General features: G+C 35.0%; 1 protein-coding gene across 4 annotated transcripts in view; it reads right to left on the bottom strand.

Annotated features, from left to right (window-relative positions):
* Positions 1-1,214: 1,214 nt before the first annotated feature.
* The window catches only part of PCDH17 (protocadherin 17), a 99,252-nt gene continuing 75,929 nt past the window's right edge, over positions 1,215-24,537 (bottom strand). For 3 of the 4 annotated variants that reach the window (XM_045588683.1, XM_045588682.1, XM_036456996.2), the window contains 2 exons: positions 21,501-21,584; positions 1,215-5,356 (listed from right to left, as the gene is read on the bottom strand). In XM_045588683.1, coding sequence (XP_045444639.1) covers positions 4,671-5,356; positions 21,501-21,584 — 770 coding nt within the window. In that variant the 3' untranslated portion in view covers positions 1,215-4,670. The remainder of the gene's footprint in view (positions 5,357-21,500; positions 21,585-24,537) is intronic. The other variant, XM_036456997.2, reaches the window with a different exon arrangement.

Below are 24,537 nucleotides of genomic sequence, written 5' to 3'. Positions count from 1 at the left end.
GGCATAACAGCCCAGGGCAAACACACAACAGAAATTCAGTAAATGTTTGTTGAATGAGTAGAATGATACACTCATTATTTTAAGTTGCTAAGATTAACATCTATTTGCTTTAAAATGTCATTTATAAATATGTACTTTAATCAATAATGTAAGATTATGAAAGGGCTCATAAAAATAACTTTTCTAAAGTCCTGGAGTAGTAGGATCTTATACCAAAATAGAGACCCAGTGCACGAATTTGTGCACGGGTGGGTTCTGACTGGCCAGCCCCAATTGGGTGGGGGGTCTGATTTAGAGGCGTGAGGCTGGCTGGAGGAGGGGCTGTGAGTGGTTGGCCAACTGCCCCTGCCCTCTGGTAGAATTCCTAGTCAAACTCCTGGTCGAGGGAACAATTTACATATTATCCTTTTATTGGATAGGATTACCCTCAAACCAGTTCTAAATATTAAAAACCACAAGTTTCTTTATAGTACAACTCCCTGGTAATTATTTGATTAGTCAATTTTTCTAAACAATCTGGATGACTGTTAACCAGTTTCTGAGAGAACCTAGTGACATTATTGTTACATATTTAAAAAAAAAAACGAAAACACCTTATTTTACTAGCAAACAAATAACTAGCATAAGCAGTTGTGCTGCCACAGTTGCTTTCCAAATTAATTATGACCAGGGTCAGTGGGGGCATGCAGTGTGTAACACATCACTTGTGTGTTAATGAATTCAAGGGAATGCAATGCCACTATTAGTAATAGCTTTTTATTCGGAGTCCTCAATTTCCAGATAGGTCACATAAACACAGCCATTAAACAATAGCATTGAGATAAATCCATAAAATGTATGCTGCTTTTGATGTTGTCTTTGTTCACCAGTCACTTGTGGTGAACACTTATGGTGTGATGGAGTTGATATATGGGAATAGCCAACCTTCAAAACACTGGGGCCAGGAAAGTCAGGTCTCATTCAATTAAGTTTCAAAACAACACATCTTGATAGCCAAAACTCTCATTTGAATTAATGCTCTAATAAATGCTGTCTGTTGTCAAAATAATATAATATAATTATACAATAATGAGTGGGCATATATTATGCCAGACCTCAGTTTCCCAGTTGACCTCAGCAACTTCTACTCATTAGTCAACAGTTTTTAATCTGGATCTAATAAAGCATACTGTTCTCTTAATACATGACTATATTTTTATGGTGTCATTTTTTTAAATCAAGCAGTGCCTAGATCTTTTACAGGGAAGTCATATTTTACAAGATCTCTGCTATTTCAGCAAGTCAATTTCCAAACCAAAAATTCAATTAATTTATAGAGCAGTGAGACAATCTTTGTATATCTCCTGCAATTGGATGTCAGGTTCAGAAAAAGATATGAAAGCATTGTTTGAAATTGTGAGAAATATCTCTTTAATGTTAACTTTGGTATAGTATAACTAACATTTACTACTTTTAACTTTGATGAAAAGATCTTTCATCATTAGCATGTTGTGGAAAGATTTTTGTTACTGACTTTTTTTAGTTCACCAGTAAACAATTTTTAAAACTTTGACTTTCTATGAAAATTTATATAAACTATTATTCTGTGCTTGACATCAGTTATTTAAGAACCTAAAAGAAAAAGTATCATCAAAGTATTCATTTTGAATGTGTGAAGTTTTTTTGAGGGTTAGTTAATTGAGATGTGAATTAATTTTTTACATTCTCAATGATGCTGAAACCCCTTGAACATATCTGTTTGATTGTGTATCACCTCTTAGAGCAAGCTGCTCCCCAAAAGGGTGATTTTGGCATCTCATAGACTTCCTTGGAAGTCAAGCACCAGGGGTCTGTGATAAAGGAAGTTGCCAGCCAAATGAATAAAAGCAAGATTTCCTCACTCAATTATAAAAGCTTAGAGTCCTGACTGCTGAAGTACCACCAACTTGAAAATAAATAACCACTACTAAATGCAGATAACATGTTAAACAGCTAACACTAGTAAATCACTGGTGACAGAGAGCCGAAAGGGAAATCCCTCACACATTGGCACACCAATTCTTAAAGTCTTATAGCATTATAATGTCTTTAGACACATATACTAAACTGAACAACTGGTTACTGAAAGTTAAGAATGTTTTAAAAATAAACCCTACTCTCCTTTAAATGTCATTTACATACTGCCTTAGTTTTTACTAAGCGGCTATCTGTCTAGTAAGAGAGAGGCAACACTTGGTAAGACTAAATGGAAATTCATCAAATGTCTGCTATTGAGCTAAATCAACCTGTGGTCTCCCGGCAGAAAAGTAAGATCATATAACAGAGACAACACGTTTCAGATACATAAATTGTCCAAAATATAGACAGTCAATTCAGTTTCACATGTACAAGATCCCTTCTTTTCTAATTTAAACATTTACAAATGATAAAAACCAATAGTAGAGCTTTGGAAGGGCTGTTACTAGGAACGAAGTACAGTTCTCCAGAGAATAAGGCTGAGGGCAGGTGTTCACTTTTCCTTTCAAAGCAATTTGCAAAGGATGTACAGTCTAAAATCTTGACAGCATTTGAGGGAAATGTTTTCAGTTGAATTTGTAGAGACAAAACCTAATTCAGTTCAGTGTTTGTTTTTATTCTTGTTTTTGTTAATCTAGGAATTTTATGACATTTATGCTGTTTCTACATTGGCTTGGTGGCCAGAAAAGAAGGCACAGAATTCTCCACCAGTTTGCAAATAATGCATTTTTCGGCTCCAGTGCACAAACAGCATTTATGTAACTCAGCACCACGTCTTCTAAGGTATGGGCTGGAAGCTGTTTGACATGAAGCTGTTAAATGCCAAAAATTTTTAACAGGGAAGGAAAATGTCAATCAAGGCATTTCCCCATCTGCCGCTACTTCTGTGAGTGCTAATTTTATTTTTCCCCAATTCCTGAAATTTGAGGTTTCCTAGCCTCACATGGTAGTCAGTTTGAAACTTGCTAAATGACACAAGAAAAAAGGTGCAAACAAATGAAGGAATAGAAGGTGTATTTTTTCTCAAAGGACACCAATAAAAAGAGGCAGAAGAACATTGAGAAAAATGGAAAACATTCTGTGAAGACCCAGACCTCTTGAAAAACACTACACAATGCAAATAGCCAGGGCTGGTATCACACATGCATCAAAGCGTTTTTCATGGTTTTGAAATAAATGGGAGCACACATCTTGAACCACATAAGATACTTTTAAAAACCAATCAACAGCATGATATCTACAGAGGCAGAAAGTGTGTGTTATTGAGAAAACATGAAGAAATTTCAGGTATTGGTACAAATGCAATTCTTGTGATTTAGCATGACTTTAATAGAAGCTTCTACAAGGACTTGCACATAACCATGACTGACAGATGTATTTTTTGACCTTTCAGATAGCTCCGTCGGCTCACGCAAACACATTTTGAACAGATTATGTACTGCAGTACTTGGTAGACTATACATTAAACAAGAGACTTTGCTCTGAGGCACTGCTTCCCACGCTCCATGGGGAAAAGGAAGCAGGAAAAAACAAAACTCATAGAGTTCGACAGCTACTGAGGCAACACTTGCCATTTACAATATAAGCCCAAATATTTTTGCAACACAACTATATATTAATTTAATAAAATACACAATATAGCTCTTATACACTCAACAATTTGGCTCATATGCACTGAATCTGCAATAAATCAATAAAAATATGTCATTTGATGTAAACACATTGAATCTTCTTACATTTGCACATAAAAATGATCATGTGATTTGTGTAAATCTAAGACATTTTCCCTTTCCTGAGCTATTTTAGTGTCCACAAACCAGTAAAACATATTAATCATGTTAATTTTTTCTCTACCCATCATTATTTATATGTTTGTTGGACACTAAAATGCTAAAGAGAAATTTTAAAACTTCAAATTTTCTCCTCCTTTAATGAAGTGAATTAGTCTGTGTGTGTGTGCAGGACAAAATGGACTATATCTTTTTTACATTTAACTTTAATACGACATGAGGTGTCTTACAAATGACCAAGTATTTTTTTAAAAAATTGTTTTTTCAACTAATGATATGGAATGTTCCTTGTGTTTCTATGTGTGGCAGGTAACTTTATACAGAAATGCTTACCACAAATATGTATTAATGTTTGGTGTAGCTTGGACTACTGCAAGGTCTTTGCGGGACTTTCAGTAGAAGCCTGTGATGGCTGCTAAAGAGCCACCACAGATCACACGTTAGGACCCTGCTTTGTACGGGGTTTGTAGGTAAACAGCGAAGTCAGCATCAATCACGGAGGACAGTCTTAACAGTGACCGGAAATACTTCCCTTCTCACACGGCATACCTTCCTGAGTGACCGTCAAAAGGTATTTGCCTCCTCATCTTCCTCTTTCTTCTCTGTTTGTCTTTCCACTTTGAGCATCCTCAATGCTGTCCCAATATAAGTTTGGTCAAAACAAAAACCATTGTTATCTCTGGGGAGGGTGGGGGTGGGGGGGAAATAGCAGTGAAAAGGACATACTTGTGGGCACTTCAGATGTTCACGGAAAGCCTTGAAGCAGCATTGGTCTCTCTTCTTCCCTGTACACCAGGTTGTCACCAGGAGGGATCGTTTTTTAAATCAACAGAAGAGATAAGAAAATGCCAATGCTTTTTTTTTTTTTTTTTTCTCCTCCCCCTCTCACTTTCTCACAGCCACAGGGTCATTTCCCCGACAGTCCTGCAGCAGCTTATCAATCTCTCTCACGACTTCCTCCGCATCCACGGACTCCCGGCCCAGATCCCGGGCGGGGTGGTCCAGCTGCTCCAGGACGGCCCCCATCTCGCTGGAGTCGCGGCTGGCCCTGGAGTGCACATCCGCGAAGACCCTCGCCATCTGCTCGGAAGCCAGGAAAGGAGGAGGGTCTCGGGGCTGCTTACTCGGCGACAGGTACTGGCTGTCGGTGGGCAGATACTGGCTGCTGGCCTCGGCCAGGGCTCCCGGCTTTGCTTCGCAGCCATCCTGGGAGCCTTTGGTGGAGGTGCAGGGCTCCACGCACGCCTTGGTGGGGCTGCTGGATGCTGAGGGGACCTCCTGGAGGAGAGGGCTCAGGGCACGTTTGGCTTTTAGGTAAGGTTTCACATTGGCAATGAGAATAGTGTGCTCTCGCTTGTCTTTTCCGAATGTACAAAAGGTCTTTTTCCCAGTGGGATTCACAGTTTCGTAAGTCTCAGTCTCAACATTAGCCTCCACTGTGGGCACGAAGAGATTTGTGCGGTAATCTGCGTTCTCAGCCTGGTTGGCTGCAGGGAACTGTGGCATCCAACACCTGTCAGAATGACCAAGCACTCGGCATTCGTCTGTGCAGTTAATGCACTCTTCGGGTTCTGCAAGACAAAAGCGAAAAAGCAAGCCCAGTCATTAGAGTTGCCTTTGCATTTCTACCAAGAACTCGCTCAGCTCTCAGTGGGCCTGCTTGACCTCTGGTCTCTTAATTAAAAAGGAAAAGAAAACAATAATTAATACATTTCAGGACGGTTGCATAAACCTGCCTGGTTGAGACAATGGTTTTATTTAAGTCTCGTCTCTAGATATTAATGAATTCCCATAGCCTGGGAAGCAGAAAAAGTGGCCATTGGAGAATCACTCTCGGTGGAATAGAACATCACTGTAAACTACTTTCCTTGGGATAGCAGTTAGTCTTTGTTCTGTGTAACCCATCCTGGAAACAGTGAGCTTCAAAAAGGATTACTCGGATTAATTTTTCAAATCAAATAACAGGGTAAAAGCTGGATTGCAGACTTCTGTAACAAGTCCTAAGCTTATTTTTTTTTTTAATGTTGTATCCCTATTTTCCTTGTAATTGTTATTTTGGTGACAGTCATAAAATAAAGGGTTTCCTTTAAAAGCCTATTTTCCTGCCGAGAGTAGCAAATGGAAATTTCTATCAAAATGTGTTATGAAGTAGCTTGTCAAAAAGTGCACATTTCTATTTTATTAGATACGGGTATGGATCATGTAATCAGTTTTCTTCACTTTAGGTTTTTGTTTTTGCTGTAAGTAGGTGAAAATGGATTTAGTCAACAGATATAATTCACAGTGAATGACGAATCATGATTTCCTATTTTAAATGATAGTGCTTTCTGTGAGAATTTTTGCTTCTCTTTTACCAATAGAAATACAGATAATCTAAATAAGCTTTTTTAATGATCCTATTTTAAAGATGATGAATAAGAAAACATGAAAGAAAATGTCTTCATTATGACAACATGACAACAGCTGCATACTTCCATGACCTCAATATTTTAAACTATAACTTTGAACTTTGTCTTCTTAGTTCTCTCTTTCATTTAAAACAGCTATTCCCCTTACTGTTTAATGATCCTTTAAATCAGAAACTTTTTTTAAGGAGAGGGTATTTACAATTTACCACTGTGTGGTGGAAATAGAATTCTCTACATATTTAAGAACCCTAGGGATTGACATTAAATTGACAAGAGAGGATCTTGACAAATTTATAGTATCATGTGTAAGGAGAAAAATGTTCACATGAAAGATACTTAAAATAGCAAGAAGCAAATTTAATAGCATTGATAAGTTTATACAGTTGCTTTTCAAAGCCATAAATAAAATCTGAGTTTATATTTAAAACAGATAAATAATTCCCTCTCTGAAAAAGAAAAATATATATACAATACAACTCAATTTATCTCAGAAGGTTTTAAGATGAAATAATTTTCTATTACATTAATATTTTTAAAGTTATCTAAATACTGTTATGACAGAACAAAACACTGTGGCATTACATAGCATGTATCATTAACATGGGACACATTTAAAACATATTTAGGTATGTCATGTTTTGCCATGTTTTTTTAAATATATTTACCAGTGCATAAATTAAATATGTTAAGTTTATTATGTAATGCAGGTAAGTATGTTGAAATGCAGTTTCCAACTAAATTTCACCAAGAGACTAGAATATCATCTGATGTGAAATTGTTGGACAGATGAATACAAAGGGAAGCAGGAGGATACAGAAACATAAAATTTTCTAAAATGCCTTCTTGTATAGATTTAAAGTAGAGTAGAAATTTTATAGAAAAGAATATCCTGAAAAGTTTAGTATCTGGTATCTATTTTCTTTTCCTTTTCTGAATGGGAATCATAAAAAATACTTCCATGTATGTGCAAGTAAGTGTTAGAAAAAAAGGATATTATTTCATTCAACCAATTTTGTCCTCCAAAAATACAGTAGAACACTTTACTACCTATTTCACTTGGTGATACTTTTGAATCTTTTAGAGTCAAAATTTTTTAAAAATTCATTTGCAATCCATACACTCTCTTTGAAACATAATAACATAGTTTTATATTCCAATTGTGACTGGCCTTCAATTTCAGCTATTTGGATAGCCTAACACTGAATAAATTCAATATGAATTTAAAAACAGAGTGAAAGTGATAGAATAATGCAGATATATGAAAGTGAAAATCGACCTTGATTTTCAACATAAAATGATTGTTTGCACTTCACTGCTGAAAATCTGCAGCTTTTTACTTGACTCATTCATGTCACATCCTAGGGAGCAAATTTTGAGTATTGATTGTGATACACTATAAGCTGTTCACCTTGTGATTAGACTGCAATTTTGATGACAGCAGTTCACAGATAGTGAAGAAAATAGAATGGACACTTTTGCACTAGCAGCAGAAACTATGAGCATAAAGTAAACAACAGCTACAGGGGTCAAATAAGAATTTATGAAAGTAAAATTATTTTTGAAGTCACATCAATAAAAAGATAAATAGGTAGGTACTGAAAAAAGACATATAATGTATGATTAGCTAGACCAACAAGAAGGAAAAATAAATAAGAAAAGGGAAGAGAAGCTAAGTGAAGGGAGAGAGGCAGAGGAGGGAAGCAGAGAGGAAAGAAGAGGAGGAAATGTTTTAAAGAAAGGGAGTTGTTTTAGGAGGACTTCTGCTTTGTGTATCTTTTGTCATATATTTGCAAAAAAACCCCGCCATAACCTAAGTGTGCATAATAAAGAATAATACTGTTGAGTGTTTTCTCAAGCCCTAGAACTGTAAATGAAGGTAAACTTCTGCATCTTAGAGAAAATGGATCCCAGAATAGATATCTATATTGAATTAGAAGCTATAGAATTTTTTCAAAAGCAAAATATAAAGACTGTCCCTACTTGCATAAATTAGTGTAACCAAAATCAAACATTTGTATTAGAAAACAAATTTAGAGACACTGGGCAGAAGAAATCAAAGCAAAAATATTTGATTCAAGATTTACTTTTGTCTTCAGGAACAATCTGGGATTATAAGGGAATTGTTTACTTTTATTTTAATGTTGTACTCAATATAACTTGATTTTCTTTCAACAGAATGCACCCTCTACCAGAAAAATGGACTAATTCAAATGGTATACAGATGAGAAAAATTGAGAAATAAGCATGTTTATATTGCAAAGACAAAGCAATTCTGAAAACCAACAGCTAAAAATCTGGACAGTTTTGCCTATAGGGAAAGTTTCCAATGTCTGATTTTTTAAAATGTATGATTGCCTGAAGAATCATGTGACAATCAGATAAACTGGAATACTTGTTTAGTATTAAGAATCATTTTCTGTAATCATATAGCCTCATCTAACTATTGCACAAGCACCCATAGGGAGGAATCTAAATATGGTCATCCTAATTAGTTTAATTTTGCATCTTAATTTGTAAGATATTTTTTCAAATGATATAAAGCCAATCAAATGACTACAGTATTGCAGTTTATTTTGTGCCAAATCTCTCTCTCACTTTCTCTCTCTCTCTCTCTCTCTCTCTCTCTCTCTCTCTCTCTCTCTCACACACACACACACACACACACACACCCACACAGATCTTTGTTTGTATGTGTGTGTGTGTGATAAAATTGAGCTTTTCCCAGGATACATAGTACAGGTAAAATTTAAAAACTCAAATACATTCCATTCCTGAAAATTAACTATCAGTAATTGCCATGAGCAATGTGCAGGTGATCATTACAACATACAAGAATGTTCTATATTTATAATATGAGTGATAACATAAATATAGGGTGTCCCAAAAATGTATATACACTTTAACAGCTGATAGTTCAATTTTGAAAATGAAATACATGTTAATAAGCACTGCCTTTATAACTATTCAAAGTGTGTGTATACATTTTTTGGGATATTCTCTCTATATAAACTATAAATATTTATATATAAAGCATCACATATATAATGAATATATATATGTATAATTCTTTTTATCTAAAATCTATCATTGGCCCAACAACTTGACTACCTCTGATTTTAGAATTTTATATAATGCAAACTGATTTAGACATAAAGATGTCCGAAATACTCATATTCACACTGGCTAACATATCTGAAAGCTCTCTTTTTTAAAGTATGTTTTTATTGATTTTTTTTTAGAGATAAGGGAAGGGAAAGGGGTAGAGAGATAGAAACATCAATGAAAGAGAAACTTCGATTGGCTGCCTCTGAACAAATTCTACTGGTGGTAGAGACTGCAACTCTGGCATGTGCCCAGACTAGGATCCAAACCAATGAGCTCTGGGTCCATGGGGCAATGCTCCACTGAGCCACACCAGGCGGCTGAAAGCACTCTTTTTTAATGCTGATGAAGCAGTGCAACAACTTAATCTTAGAGATAGTAGGTAAGCAATCATTTTGTGCCAAATATATTTTCAAAAGAACTGAGGAAATTATTAGTATATATGTAAGGAAAAAACTTAAGCAAAGCATCAAATTATCTGATCTTAAGTTATTGGCAATCTCCCATAAAGGACGCCATGTTTAATGCTTACAGTGTGATTTTAACATTGTAAAATCACCATATTATTAGGAATGCATGGCCATTTCAACAACGGATCATGCATTCCTAATAATATGCATGTTATTATTTCTAATAATATGCATGACTCTTTGCAAAGGAGACATGTCCAGAAACAAGTCCATGAAATCTCTTACTTCAGACTAAATCTAGGTCTTTATTCTAACCCATCTCATTCTCAGGGGAGAATTTATCACAAATCAGAAGTTAAGTTTATTTTCCCAGCCTTGGAAACACTAAACCACACCACCCAAAGAGAGAAGCCTGGCAACTAATTTGTTTCCACTTAGGGAAATATTAGAAAACATAAAAGGATTTCCTCTCCTTGGTTTCAAACTTGCTTTCTGCCTCAGGAGCCCACACATTTGTAAATCTAAAAATATGCATATAGTTCCTATCATTAGAACTTCAGATATGCATCTGTTTTAATTTTTATAATGAGGAAATAATTTGGGCTTAGAAAGGTGAAAACCAAAACCTATAAGTCAGGGCATGAATGAGCAAGTTCTAAAGCGCTGCGGCCAGTGGGGGAAGGACATCTGAGAGTTTTCTCTGCTTAATGGCTGTTCACAAAATGGCTTTATTTCTGCTTTAAATAGGAATTATGCTCCTCTATTAGTGTTGATGTGGTTGTTAATGTTTCTAGCAGCATCTTAAAATTAGCATTGTTTCCAAGTAGACAACTCTATAAATGGAAGTCTGTTTTTTATTTGTTCTCATTTTTCTTTTTTATTTCAAACTTACCTTTTTTTCACTAACATAAGCTTTCATAACACCTAATTAGCTGTCTAGAAAAGCAGGAAGCAGAAAACATCTCCACTTATGGCTAGCACACGTGTTCTGGATATTAACTCCACAGAATGTAAACTAGGCACCCATCGCAGAGTATCTACCCTCAAACAGATGAGCCCAGAATGTAGACTGGCAGTTCATTTATACTACTTTCCTAATAAAAAATTCTAATGGTGTAACAGCAGTTTGCTTTTACTGCCTTTTTCTTCTTCAGCACACACATATATACACATACACACACACTACACATGCACACACAATTTCACACATACACACATACTTTCCTATAAGCACAACAAATTGTGATTTACCCAAACATATTCTAACATATCAGAGAGAAAATATCGATACTAAAATAGAGATCTAATCAGAATATAGTCCAACAAAGCTCTAATGAATGTTTCAGTAAGTTGATATAATTTGCGGCATTCTGTGAATCGTCACTTTTGCAACCAACAGTTCTTCCTTTTGTTGGTGATGCTGATTATTATTTACTTACTACATTTTACCATCTTATAAGCCCCTTACACTTGATATACTAGGGCGAGTCATTCGATGAAAATAGCACCTTACCAATCTATACTCATTCAAATCATTTCCATTTGTGACTTCTATGTCCCATTTACTAGCATATTAGTTAAAAATAAACCTGATTTTACTCTGACTATAAGAAGGGTAAAAATTTCACTTTCAATATCATTTCTAGAGACAGTGTCAGAAAGTTGTCTTAAAACTTTTTTTCCACTGTATCAGAATAAAAAGAAATGAGTATCCTAATATTACAATTTTATCACACACTTTTTTTTTTTTTTTCCTGCTAGTGTTCACATGTCTGCCAGCCTTAATATTAGCACAATTTTAATAAGCTTGGTGTAATACCTTATGAAGGGAAGGAATCATAAGGAAAAAAGTCACATCTGAGGACCAGTCACATTTATTAACTAAGTAGTATTTCATCTATTACATTGTATTTCCTGTGTTTCTTACCTGTGCTCAGTGATCTATATTGTTTTACTAATCAAATAACTGGTACAAAAAATACACAGATGGGGGATGTCTTTTTGCTTCCTGAATTTCCTAATATGAGTGGAATCGTGCATTTTGTTACAATATGCTCATTTGTCATTTTATGAGGGTGCCTATTCCCACCGGCAGTGATATAATGATGAAACCCTAGGCATAGGACTGCAGAAATATAATTTTCCCTAATAATTGCCCATAATAAGTCATAATTTAGAAACATAATGCACAATAAAAATGCTGTGAGACAAGCACGTATTTTCAGGTGGCTGCACTGCAAATCTGGCTTCTCGGTTTTACCTCCCTCGGTTGTGAAATGCCATTCTCTCTGCTTTTGATGGGTAGAGAGCACATGGGGAAGAGGAAGTTATTATAACACTATCAACAGTCAAACAGTGCAGCTCTGAGGTGCTAATCCTCTGCATGCACCTGGATCACACAATGCTTCTGTGTGTATCGCCAGGGCTGCCTTCACACACTAGAAACCACTGGCCTGGGTCATGTTCACCTGAATCCCACTGCAGCTGCGTGTTTGGGGATTGGCACGTTTGCATTCACCATGCAGCCCAGCTGTACACCTTCAGGGGTGGTTTTCAGTGTTTGGAACCCTTTGATATGTCTACCCTAGTGAAGTTTTGGGCATATATATTGATATCATGAAAATAATACTCTGAGATAAAGAAAACTTAAGTTAAATGGAAACTTAAGTTAATCAATAAAAGCAGAAGAGCAAAATGATAAGAAATTTGATGTGACAGCACCAGAAATATTATATATATACTCTATCTATCTATCTATCGTGCTACCAACACATCAAATTTCTTTTTTTATCATTTTGATGTTTTGCGTATATATATATATATATATATATATATATATATATGAGAGAGAGAGAGAGAGAGAGAGAGAGAGAGAGAGAGAGAGAGTCTAAACCATGCACAGGGAATCTATGGCACAAGCATAGTAATTATGTCCCAAAGCACACTGTTCTGAAATTAACATTCAAAATTCAGCTGCCTGCCTCCCCCAGTCTCATACTGTGGTTTCCGCCATCACCTGGGGCAGCAGCAGATGTGTGGAAGTGCAGGCCCAGATAGATGGGCCATCTCTTTTTTAACAGGTACCCCGAGGAGAACTGGCTCTGAAGTTCAATACTATTCTAATGGAGCAAGTTTTTGTTTTGTTCTGTTTTTTGAGAAAAGGGCTCTGAAAGAGCCTCCCCAAGGAAAGAAATACAGCTCAGATGCCTGAGCTGAGTAAAGACAGCTCAAATTCAGTGGGGATATTAGATGTGTGTAGTTCAACAGTTAGTTTAAAGAAGTTATACTCAATCATCCATAATGCAGTTTTCAAGGAAAGGCATTTTGAACAGAATATAGTAGGATAGGTGTTATGTCAAATAGAGGTTTATGGTAAATGAACCTAAGTCCATCCACCTAAAATCCTCCAGTCTAGCCTGACTGATATAGCTCAGTGGTTGAGTGTCAACCTATGAACCAGGAGGTCTTGGTTTGATTTTAGTTGGGGCACCAGGTTGCAAGCTTGATCCCAGTGGGAGGTGTGCAGGAGGCAGCCAATCATTCTCTCTCATCATTGCTGTTGCTATCTCTTTTTCCCTTCCTCTCTCTAAAATTAATAAAAATATATATTTTTAAAAATAAAATAAAATCCTCCAGTCTGTGATTATATCTCTTCACCTAGGAGTTTATTCTTTGATTGAAAACTGGGGGGTAGGGGGGGAGCTTTGAAACCATCATAGGGAAATAATTAATGATAAATTACATTTTATCACAGCAAAAACACAGATAAAAGTCACCTATAATATGATGAAAGGCTTTCTACAAGAGCTGGTGTTTGATTGTAATTCAAAGGATGATCAGAGTTTCAACAGACAGTGGAGAGCAGGCAAAGCATGATCCAGGTGAAAGGATTAGAAAGTGAAACACTCATCACACAGAAGTATGCATCTTTCAGGGTAATAAGAAACCAGCTTTGCAAGCCAAAGGACATACGTTGCAATGCAAAAATAAATAAATAAATAAAACAGTAGCATAGGGGGAACTGGCTGGGATTTACAAGAGAATGGAAAAACTCTAATTAAATGAAAAAATTTAATGTAGCAGAGAATGGAACACTAGTACAGGTATTTGAGCAGTTTATTGCATGTTTCAGAAACAACATATTGGTACTTGATTGCAAAGGTACTGGGCAACATTTATGAACACACAAACCTGGGATGAGCCACAAGGCAAGTAGTATTCAAATCTGCATTATTTCTAAATAGAGATATCTAGAGGTTTGGTGCCAAACAAGGATATCTCCAACAGAGCACAGTAGGCCCTGGCATGATTCACTGGCTTAGTCATTCTGACCCAATGCCTCCCCATTCTGCTTGCATCTCATCAGACTTTTCCTAAACTACAGAAAGCTTTAATGCATATTCATTCAATTGGCATTTCATATTAACAGGATAAATCTTGCACTTTATAATTCTGTATTGGAAAATATATATCTTCTTCCTACATCCATTGTATCCTTCTTGCCTCTTCCTCTAGTTCATTATTGTTAAACAAGCATAAGAATGCATATGATCACATGTCTTAAAGACTAAAAAATTCCTTCAGAAATCCAGAAGAGGGAAAATCTGAGAAAGAAGATCCTTTTAGATGTTTAGGAGAGAGATAATAAATACTCTTAAAAGGCACAGAGAATGACCACAAGTAATGTAGATATTGAATGTATGAAACTCTTCAAAGTTTATTCTGGATATCAAGAAGAATTAATAATTAAAGAAAAGTCCTAATAATTTCCTCTGAAATAAACATTTCTGTTTTAGATGAAGATTATGTCACCATTTTTCATTGAGTTATATATTTTTGCATTCCTCCCTAACTCTTAGTATTTTTTAGTCTCTTTGACACCTCGCACTGAGATCTTTATAACCCTTGAGGTTCAGACACTGACACCATGGTATGTTATTTCATGATCAATCCCTTGAGTACACAGAACAAAATATTCACTTTTCTGAATTTGAACAAAGTACTGTAATTTAAAAAGGTATAAAATATTATTGGCAACCTATACTGAGTGGCCAGATTATTATGATCTCTGAATGCATAATAATCTGGCCTATCAGTGTATATCTTATATAATAAAAGATTAATATGCAAATTTTTCCCTCAACCAGGTGTTTGACCAGCAGACAGGCCAGCCAATCAACTGTCAATGTCCCTTCCCCCTGGCTAGGCTGGCTGGACCTTACCCATGTATGAATCCCTGCACCAGGCCTCTAACATATATATATATATATATATATATATATATATATATATATACCCCTGCAAGTGACTAATTTTAATTTTAAATCCACTCATATGAGGATGTAATGTCGTTACAATTGAGTAAAGTAACATCAGATCTGTTTGTTAAATACCATATTTATATAAAAATCCAAAGTTCTTTATTTATTATTGAGAGTACCATTTTATATACAATAAATCCTGCCTATCATGTATCCCCCTAAAACATGGAGGTCAGAGTATTTTTCCCTGAAGAAATTTCTTAAACCAATGACACTATTATTAAAATTAAAGCTTATATTTTTTTAAAAATCACCTCTTTATAATTTTTAAATTATGGAAAACAGTGAGTATCTTGAAAAATTACACCTCAGCATCTATAGGTATGTTTCTTCTCTCCTAGATTTTTCCTTTTATCCTGTTTTGATTCTACTGCATTGTCATGTCAAATGTGTCATTTTCTCTCTTGTTTTAGTTAGCTGCATTTGTATCTTATACTTTATCTGGCAGCTATCATCAAAATAAATTAATTTAAAAATCTTGTAATTTTAAAGTCTTGAAAGAGTTAATGCAGCTTCCAAAAGAACCTGATCTAGATGCAGTGAGAAACCTATGCTCTGGCATGCAATAGTTAGTAAAAGCTGTTTGGTTTACAAGGACAAATTTAAAATTTCTAGCAACTTCACACTGTGAATTTCAGATCCAAGACTATTTAAATATGCCACTATTCTTCATCCTCAGAGAGGACATTTTCCTTATGCTTTTATTGCCTGTGAAAGCTAACCCTATCTCTGATAATGACACCATTTTTGATGACATGGATGAATATATATAAAATTCAAGTTATCCTCCTAGCAAGTGGTAATCCTGTAAGGAAGGTCAATGAAAATATGCCTATTAAGGCAAAGTCTGTGTAAGAAGCAAGAAAGGTAGTCTTAGTGATTTTCTCTCAAGCCTGCTATCTTATTTCTTCTAGAATGTACATCTATTTACCAAGTTAAATCCCCTAGTTCATCTTGCTTCTAGCACTTGTTTGTTTTCAATTGCTAGAGATAAGTAAACAGAATCAGGCATCATTTTTGGTGTTCTCAGAAAAAAGTTCATTCAGATGCAACTAATCCTTCCCTTTTGTAAATAATAGGATTTGGAAATCCCAGAAGATAGGTTTTTAAAAAGATTCTAACATGTTTATATTTAACTAAAGGCCCATGCATGGGGTGGAGGGGGGGGGGGGTTGTCTCTCAGCCCAGCCTACACCCTCTCAAATCTGGGACCCCTCCAGGGATGTCTGACTGCCCGTTTAGGCCCGATCCCAGTTAACAGGCAGTCAGACATCCCTCTCACAATCCAGGACTGCTGGCTCCCAACTGCTCACTTACCTGCCTTCCTGATTGCTCTTAACAACTTCTGCCTGTCAGCCTGATCAACCCCTAACCACTTTCCTGCCAGCATGATTGATGCCTAACTACTCCCCTGACAGCCTGTTTGCCCCTAACTGCCCTCCCCTACAGGCTTGGTCACCCCTAACTTCCCTCTTCTGCAGGCCTGGTCACCTAACTGCCTTCCCCTGCAGGCCTGGTCCCCCCTGAAACTGTCCTCCAATGCAGGCCTGAGTCCACTTCCAAACTGCCAAACTGCCCTTTCCTGAAGGTCTGTTCACCCCCAACCTCCCTCCTCTGATGGATTGGTCACCCCTTACTGTCTTCCCCTGCAGGCTTGATCGCCCCCAACTACCCTCCTTTGGAGGACATCTTGTGGTGGCCATCTTGTGTCTACGTGGGAGCAGCCATCTTGTGTGTTGGAGTAATAGTCAATTTGCCTATTACTCTTTTATTAGATAGGATGACATTCTAATCTTCAAAAGCTATTCATTAAATTTATAGAACTCTACTCTAGAAACAGACCTAAAGTTTCAATGAAGTTATCTCATGGACATGGTTCCAAAATTAACAGATGGGTGTGTTTTTCATATCAATTATATACACATACTGTATTTTCTGGCGTATAAGATGACTTTTGAAACGAAAAAAAGCCTGCTCAGATTGTCCAGAGTCAGAGAGGCGGTCTATTAAAAAAAGAACTGGTGTTGCCTCGGAAGTGGGGGGTAGTCTTATACAGCGAATATAGGCCTAAACCTATGTTTTAACTGTAAAATTAGGGGGTCGTCTTATATGCCGGAATATAGCATATTTAAAGAGAGAACTAATACAGAATACATTTTATTTTAAGAGTTAAAGAAGTGGGAAATATATATAAAACTATTCCTCTCCATAAATGATTCCTATAAAAATTACTTATATTATAATTAAAAATAAACTGAAGCTAAATGTCCTCAATGTGTATGCATACACACACACTATGAGATAATATGTATTTTCACCAAAAATGCCTCTTGTCAAATGAAGTTTTTCCTATAGAACTATTAAAACTAATAGTGTCTCAAAAATAATCTCAGAATAAAATGCAGGATATTTGGGCTTGATTTTACTAAAACAACTCCTACCACTAAGCTGCTAATACTGCTGCTATTATTGTAATTATTATTATAGAGAGTTTTAAAATATATAAAGAGTAGGAAAGATAGCAGACATTTTAAATAAACCTGTTCTGGAAATTACTTCTCTAAAACCATTATGCCATTACCTTTAGTGTGCTGTAAGTTTGCTGAAAGCTGTTTTTTATCCTGTATGATTGGGTCATCCCAATAATGAAAATTTGAGCAAAATCAATACACTCAATATCCATGTTCTAGAGTAAATACACAGAAGTGTTTCTTGTAATGGGTTTTACTGGCAATGACAAGCCATTTTTCTAGTAACAGCTTTAATAATTTGTAATCATTAAAACACACCAAAGCAAAGAAAAAATTGGGAAAAGAGGTCAGGAAACACATATAGACAAACAGGAGATTGGCCCCCTGAATCACCCTGTTATGTAATCAAACCAAGGGTTGTGAAACAATTGGACATGGTCATCCTTAAATCAGAACAAATATAAAAATGTGTTTCTAAAAGATATGAAAGCCCACCCATACATAATGCAACATGAAGATCAAAGGGTGTCAGCAGTGGTGCTTGGAATACTTTCTGACCTTAGAGTGTACTTTCATGACTGAATGGATAATCAACCACTCCCAGAAAATGAGCAGACAATACAAGTAAAATGTATTGCTCATGAGTAATAATAACAGAGGGAAAATATAAGCATAGAAGAACTGACTTTATTTTCGCACTTATAATCTAAATCTAATCTGTAGGAAATTCATATTGACATCCGAGGGAGAATCCTTTGAGACAGCCTTTTAAACCCTGGCATGGTATAGTCGAGTACTTCCATTTAAAAATCTGCATGCTCAGCCTCAGAAAGAAGTGAAGCTTTTGTGCTGCCAAACTTACTTTTGATAGCTGCTTAACAATTTCCTTTGCCATTGATGAAAAAGGTTATAATCTGAACTGCTCAGTTTGGTGTATAAAGCCCTCCATAATCTGGACCAAATAAATTCTTCAGGCAATTCTACCATATAAGAAAAACAAATAAATTTAAATTGTAACAAGTCAAATTTGTACACTTTCCTTGACAGCGACTCTCTTGTAATCTTTAGGAAAGTGTCAGTGCTTTTCTGATTGAACTCGCTCATGCCTTTAGAATGTTGAAGGATTTAAGTCAGTTGGAAAATGTGTAACCTTTTACATAGTTGGCATCACAGTGTCTGCACAAAGGGGAAAACAATTTAAATTTGAGCAAGTCTCACTCTATCCTTCAATTATAAGTGATTTATTTTAAAATTTTAAGTTCAGATGACTGTATGCTTTGATCTAAAATTATCTACTATTAAACCCAAGGTCTACCTAGAAATAGAATAAAAATTTACTATGTGATTTGACAAGTTAAAATATATACATATATTTTGCCCCAGCCGTTTTAGTCAGTGGATAAGCATCAGCCCATGGACTGAAGAATACTGAATTTGATTCTTGTCAAGGGCATGCACCTTGGTTTCAGGCTCTATCCCCTGCCCTACTCATGCAGGAGGCAACCAATCAATGCGTGTGTGTCTCTCTCTTAGTCGCTCCCCTTCCTTTCCACTCTCTCTAAAAATTAATGGAAAAATATCCTCAGGTGAGGATTAACAAATGTATATACTTGTTAATGTTTATTTGTTTATTTTTTTCATTAAATAATAAAAATGTACATAATCACAACAGAAAATTATCTAGCTAATTATTATTGTAAATATGGTCATTTTGTTAAGCATTTGGAAAGCATATTGCAAAATGGAAGAATCATTAATATCTATCTATTGGGTATAGTTTTATTATTAAAACATATATATGCACATAATTTTGTATAAAAATTATAAATATACATTATGTGTTTTACGATTGGTTATTTTAAAAGTATATTATCTCACATATTTAACTCATTGACCTACTTATTACCCATAAGTATAAGGATTATATCTATATGAACCATATGTTTGGGAGATAGTAGTATTTTAAATAAAAAGATATAGTTATTTTGATTATTTTATAACAGACATATAAAAACTTTATATATATAATATTTATAGTATAATAATAATAAAAATATATATATATATAAAGATTACATTGAGAAAGCTCTGATAATTGAGTTCTAAACTCAAGTTTCATTATAGCATATATGTTAATAAAAATATTCAAAAGATTCACTATCTTGATACTTTGAAAATAAGCATGATAACTTCCAATATGTTAGTTAACTATCAACAAAGAAATGCAAATAAAAACCAAGCATGCATATCCTTATGTCCATAACCACTGTACACATGACAAAACACATCCCTAATCTAGGTGGGAATGAATGGAGGGAGCTTTGCCTAAAAACAAAATTATTTTCATAGATATAAAAATAGAGGACTAAACCTCTAATGACAGCTTCTAGTTTCCTGAGGTTCAGTTACAACTGTCAAATAGCTTTGTATCTTAGGTTGGTAGATGGCCATGGGAAAGCAGAGATATGCACATGCATAGACATATACATGCACCAGAGAGCATACACATGTATATAATAAGAAAGTGGATGTCAGATAGAGAGAAAGATTTTCAGGAACACATAAAATATTGAAAAGAAATTTATGCTCTCAAATGCTTTGTTGTTATCCTTGAATTAAATTTCTACAAAATTTAATCTTTTTCCAACTGATTATAATTTAATGAAAGTGAACTGACAACTATTTAAGTTAGGTAGCAGGAATATTTTATGTCATTGTGTGTGTGTGCGTGTGTGTGCATGCACGCACACATGTTAAACTTTTCATATCACCCACAAAAACACTAACAAGTATAACTGTCCCAACTCTAATCTTATTTAAGAATTTTGCTCATATTTTTCTCCTCAACTTCCATTTATTTCCATACAGAAAATAAGGCAAGCTCTTCTTTTTATTCTGGTATGAGTAAAGTCACACAGATAATTATAACAGTGATTGTCAGATTGCTATAACATACATGCATATATTTCAAGCACAGCAACAACCGGATGTACTGGTTTTCTCAACAGGCTTGTTTCTCTTATGTAGGGATTAAACTACTCAGGAACCAAACAAATCTCTCTAAAGCATTCATATGCCTCAAAGATTTGGACTATAAAGTCTCCAGATACAGAAAATCATGTGGTGAGCTAAAATTTCACCTGAGATAGATACTCCTTCCTGCCTTTCACTTAATCCATCCAGTTATTTCAAATTTCAATGTGTTTTCTCAGAGTATCTATCACATCCAGAGCATACTGAGAGATTAAAATATATTGGCAAAATGTATTGAGTTCGAAATTTTTTAAATTGAGCTTTATTAACTATTACAACTCCTAGGACTTTTGTTCTGCCCTGCCTTTAGGAATCTATATTAAGGTGGTATATAAGGATTTTACAAGATAATGCACAAAAAGCCTTTAATATAATTCCACAAAACAACACTTGTCTAATATGGTGTGTAAATGCCTGTTCAAAAGAAAAGAATTTGGGGACCCAGTTTGTCAGGTGAAACACCGTTCTTCAGGTTATAACAGTGAAGCAGGTTGCTTTATACCCACAACTAACATCCAAAGAAAAAAAAAACAAGAAGGAAAAAAAAAAACCCTTTCCTGTAACAGCCAACTTTTCATTCCATCAGTTTTTCCTTAGCATTTCCTGCACTGTTTCCAAAGTGAAATTGCTATGAGTGAAATATTTTTCATATTGAATAATTGAGAATCGAGCCACTTAAAACTCCTTCAAGAATAATAAACTTGGAAAGCCTCTATGTAAATGTTTAGATTCTCTTTTCAATTCCTAACACTGCACAGCTTTTTCTGAAATATTAATAGTACCAAAGCAGGTATAGTGGAATAAATATCTTAATGATATTTTCCTTTAAAAAAAAAAAAGTCTACAAGTTCTGCCTGGCTATATAGAGAGAAAGCCATTTTTTGGTGCACACATTCTTATGAGTGCCATCATCAAGCAAGTAAAATTCAGATCACAGAGAAGAAAGCTAACAGATGAAGAAATTGCTCACCTGTAGGAAGCAGATCAACAGACTGAAGTCTACTTGTGATGGTGTGTAGGGTGAGGATAGCAAAGGAAAGCAAAGTCGGGAATGCTTGAAAAATAAAATATTTTTAGTTAACAAATAGAAAAACCAAGTGGGAAAAAAGGGCCAATTGAATCATGAATATTTTATTGATTTCCAATTATCTTTTAAAATTCTTTAGATTGACCAGTTCCTTAAAAAATAAGGTCATTTGGCATTTCCCCAAATAGATAAGACTTATAATTATTGAAAGAAAATAACTGTTTTGGATAATTTCAGTTTAGATGAGATAGAAACAGTACAAAATAACTACAGTAATGCATAGGTTGATTGGGAAAATACTTTAGTGATGATGATGGATTCATTTACCCTAAATAAAATAAAAAATTTTCAGCAATAGTAGGTAGATGTAAACAAGCAGGCCAGCAATATTAAAGTTGTAAACTGTCTATTTTTTAATTTCCCTAGAAAGCAAGGCTTTAATAAAAACATTTACTGCATCTTAATTTACTTACACAAATGTATATTGTCTGCAACTTGAAACAACAGACTACTTAAAATTTAATTCTTTAGTCAATCACATAGAAACCTTCAATTTTTAAAAATGATTGACTTTAGTAATGAGAAAACATACATTTTTGTAAAAATTTCTACACTATTTTACCAACAAAAACATTTATGTAATATAAAAGTAAGGAAATATTACATTTTTTTGTTTTGCTTTTTATGACCATGTAATTTAGGTGCAGTATAGATATATTAATTGATCAATTCCTTAGACTTAAAAAAAGAGAACATTTTGTTTGCATTGATCTTATTTATATGTGTAGTGAACATATGAAATTGATTACTGTCTAAAATGCTTCCAAAAAATTGTCTGTCAGTGAGCAAAAGTAGCTCTATATTCTAAATATTCTCACTCTCTTACTTTCAATCTTATTCAACATCTGTTGTGTGCTCCTCCCCTGGAATGTCATTATGCAGGATTCCAATGTAAAACAGGTTGTGTAGTTAATAACAGGCGCCCAAACATTTTTCCACATTGTTGGACTACAGATGTTTCTTTCATTATTTTTCTGTTATTCCCTGGCTTCCTGTTTAATTTGTGTACGTTTCGCACCTATTCTTAAAGTATATTCCCACAACAGATGGAAACACCTGAAAATAAGCCTGCCTCGTGCACATGTTTAAATGATGCCTATTGTGGTATTTAACATTGTAAAGAGAGTAGAGGATATCCAGAATACTTGCTTAGGGGAAAGGAAATAACTAATATGTAAATTACCCTGTTACTGTGCTCAATTCAAAATTCAGAGGAGGTAATCTAGTTCTTGCCAAAGACATATGAGGAATATAGTCTACAACCTGTTCATTGTTTCTTTCTTTCTTTCTTTCTTTCTTTCTTTCTTTCTTTCTTTCTTTCTTTCTTTCTTTCTTTCTTTCTTCTCTCTCTCTCTCTCTCTCTCTCTCTCTCTCTCTCTCTCTTCTTCTCTCTCTCTCTCTCTCTCTCTCTCTCTCTCTCTCTCTCTCTCTCTCTCTCTCTCTCTCTTTCTTTCTTTCTTCTTTTTCTTTTTACCAGACTTAGACTCGCTTGTCTTTTTTTGCATTTGACACAATACTCTTAAATTTTCAGTCCTACGAGAAATTGAAAATTTTCTATCCACTGACCATTTTGCAATTCAAAAGGCAGTTTACATTCTCTTGATAATAATCCAAATTTAGAAATCAATATCTAAAAATATTTTAGATATATTCAAAATATACCATATATGTATATAAACACATATATGTATATATTAGATCATATATATATATATATTAGATAATATAAACAGAGTCACATAAGGTATAGAACTCCTTTATTCAGAAAAAAATATATCCCATTCAAGTTGTAGAATAAATAAATGGAAAACGGTGTAGGCTGAGCACTAGGTTGTGTATTATCCCCCTCAGTAGTCATATCCCCTGTAACAAAAGAATATGATCTTATTTGAAAATAGGGTCCTTACAGATGCAAATACTTAAGATTATGTCATATTGGATTAGAATGGATCCTGATTCAAAATCTGGTGTCATTACAAAAAGAGTAAACTGGGACAAAGAGCTACACCGGGAGCATGCCACATGATAAAGGAGAGATTGGAGTCCCTGTCTAGGCTTGCTGGCTGGGACAAGGGAGAATTCTTCCTGGAGCCATCAGACCATGGCCCTGCTGATATCTGGATCTTGTATTTCTGGTCTTCAGAACTGGGAGAGAATAGTTTTCTGTTCTTTTAAGTCACCAACCCAGTTTATTTTTGTTTGTGTGTTTTGTTTTGTTTTGTTTTGTTTTGTTTTGTTTTGTTTTGTTCTGGCAGTCCTAGGAAACCAATTCTGATTTTGGTACCTGAGAGGGAAGTGAGGGGCTATGACAAGAAACACCTAAGACTATGGCAGTGACTGGAATTAGCTAACGGGAATAAGCTGGAAGAGTTTTGAGATGCATGATTTTTAAAAGCCTTGATTGCCTTGAGTAGACCATTAAGACATATGAACATTAAAGGTGATTCGGCTGGTATTTCAGAAAGAATAATAGCTGTAGAGAAAAGTGTCTATCGTCTTAGAGAATAAATTTATGGCTGTATTATCATGAACAGAATGTAGATAGAAATGTGAATGTTAAAGGTGATTCTCTTGAGGTCACAGACGGAAATGCTAATGGACACTGAAAGGCAATTCTTGTTATAAAGTGGCAGGAAACTTGGCTAAATACATTGTTGGACAGGAAGTAGAACTTATCAGTAATGAACTTGACTATTTAGCTGAAAAAAAATTTCCAAGAAAAGGGTGGTATGTGCAGCCGGGTTTCTTTTTGTTGGTTACAGTAAAATGTGAGATAAAAGAGATTAATTTGGAAAATTTTTTGTCTATCCAGTAATCATGCTCCGGGAACAAGAACAAAGGTGTGGCTGGAGAGTCCTTTGGTATAATGATTAGACAGAAGACTTAGGGCCCAATCAATCAGCTCAAGGAAAGACAGGAT

Source organism: Pipistrellus kuhlii, unplaced genomic scaffold (genome assembly GCF_014108245.1).
Source record: "Pipistrellus kuhlii isolate mPipKuh1 unplaced genomic scaffold, mPipKuh1.p scaffold_m20_p_3, whole genome shotgun sequence".
NCBI lineage: Eukaryota > Metazoa > Chordata > Mammalia > Chiroptera > Vespertilionidae > Pipistrellus > Pipistrellus kuhlii.
Note: the sequence above shows the minus strand (reverse complement) of the source record. Positions and strands in the feature narration are given on the sequence as shown.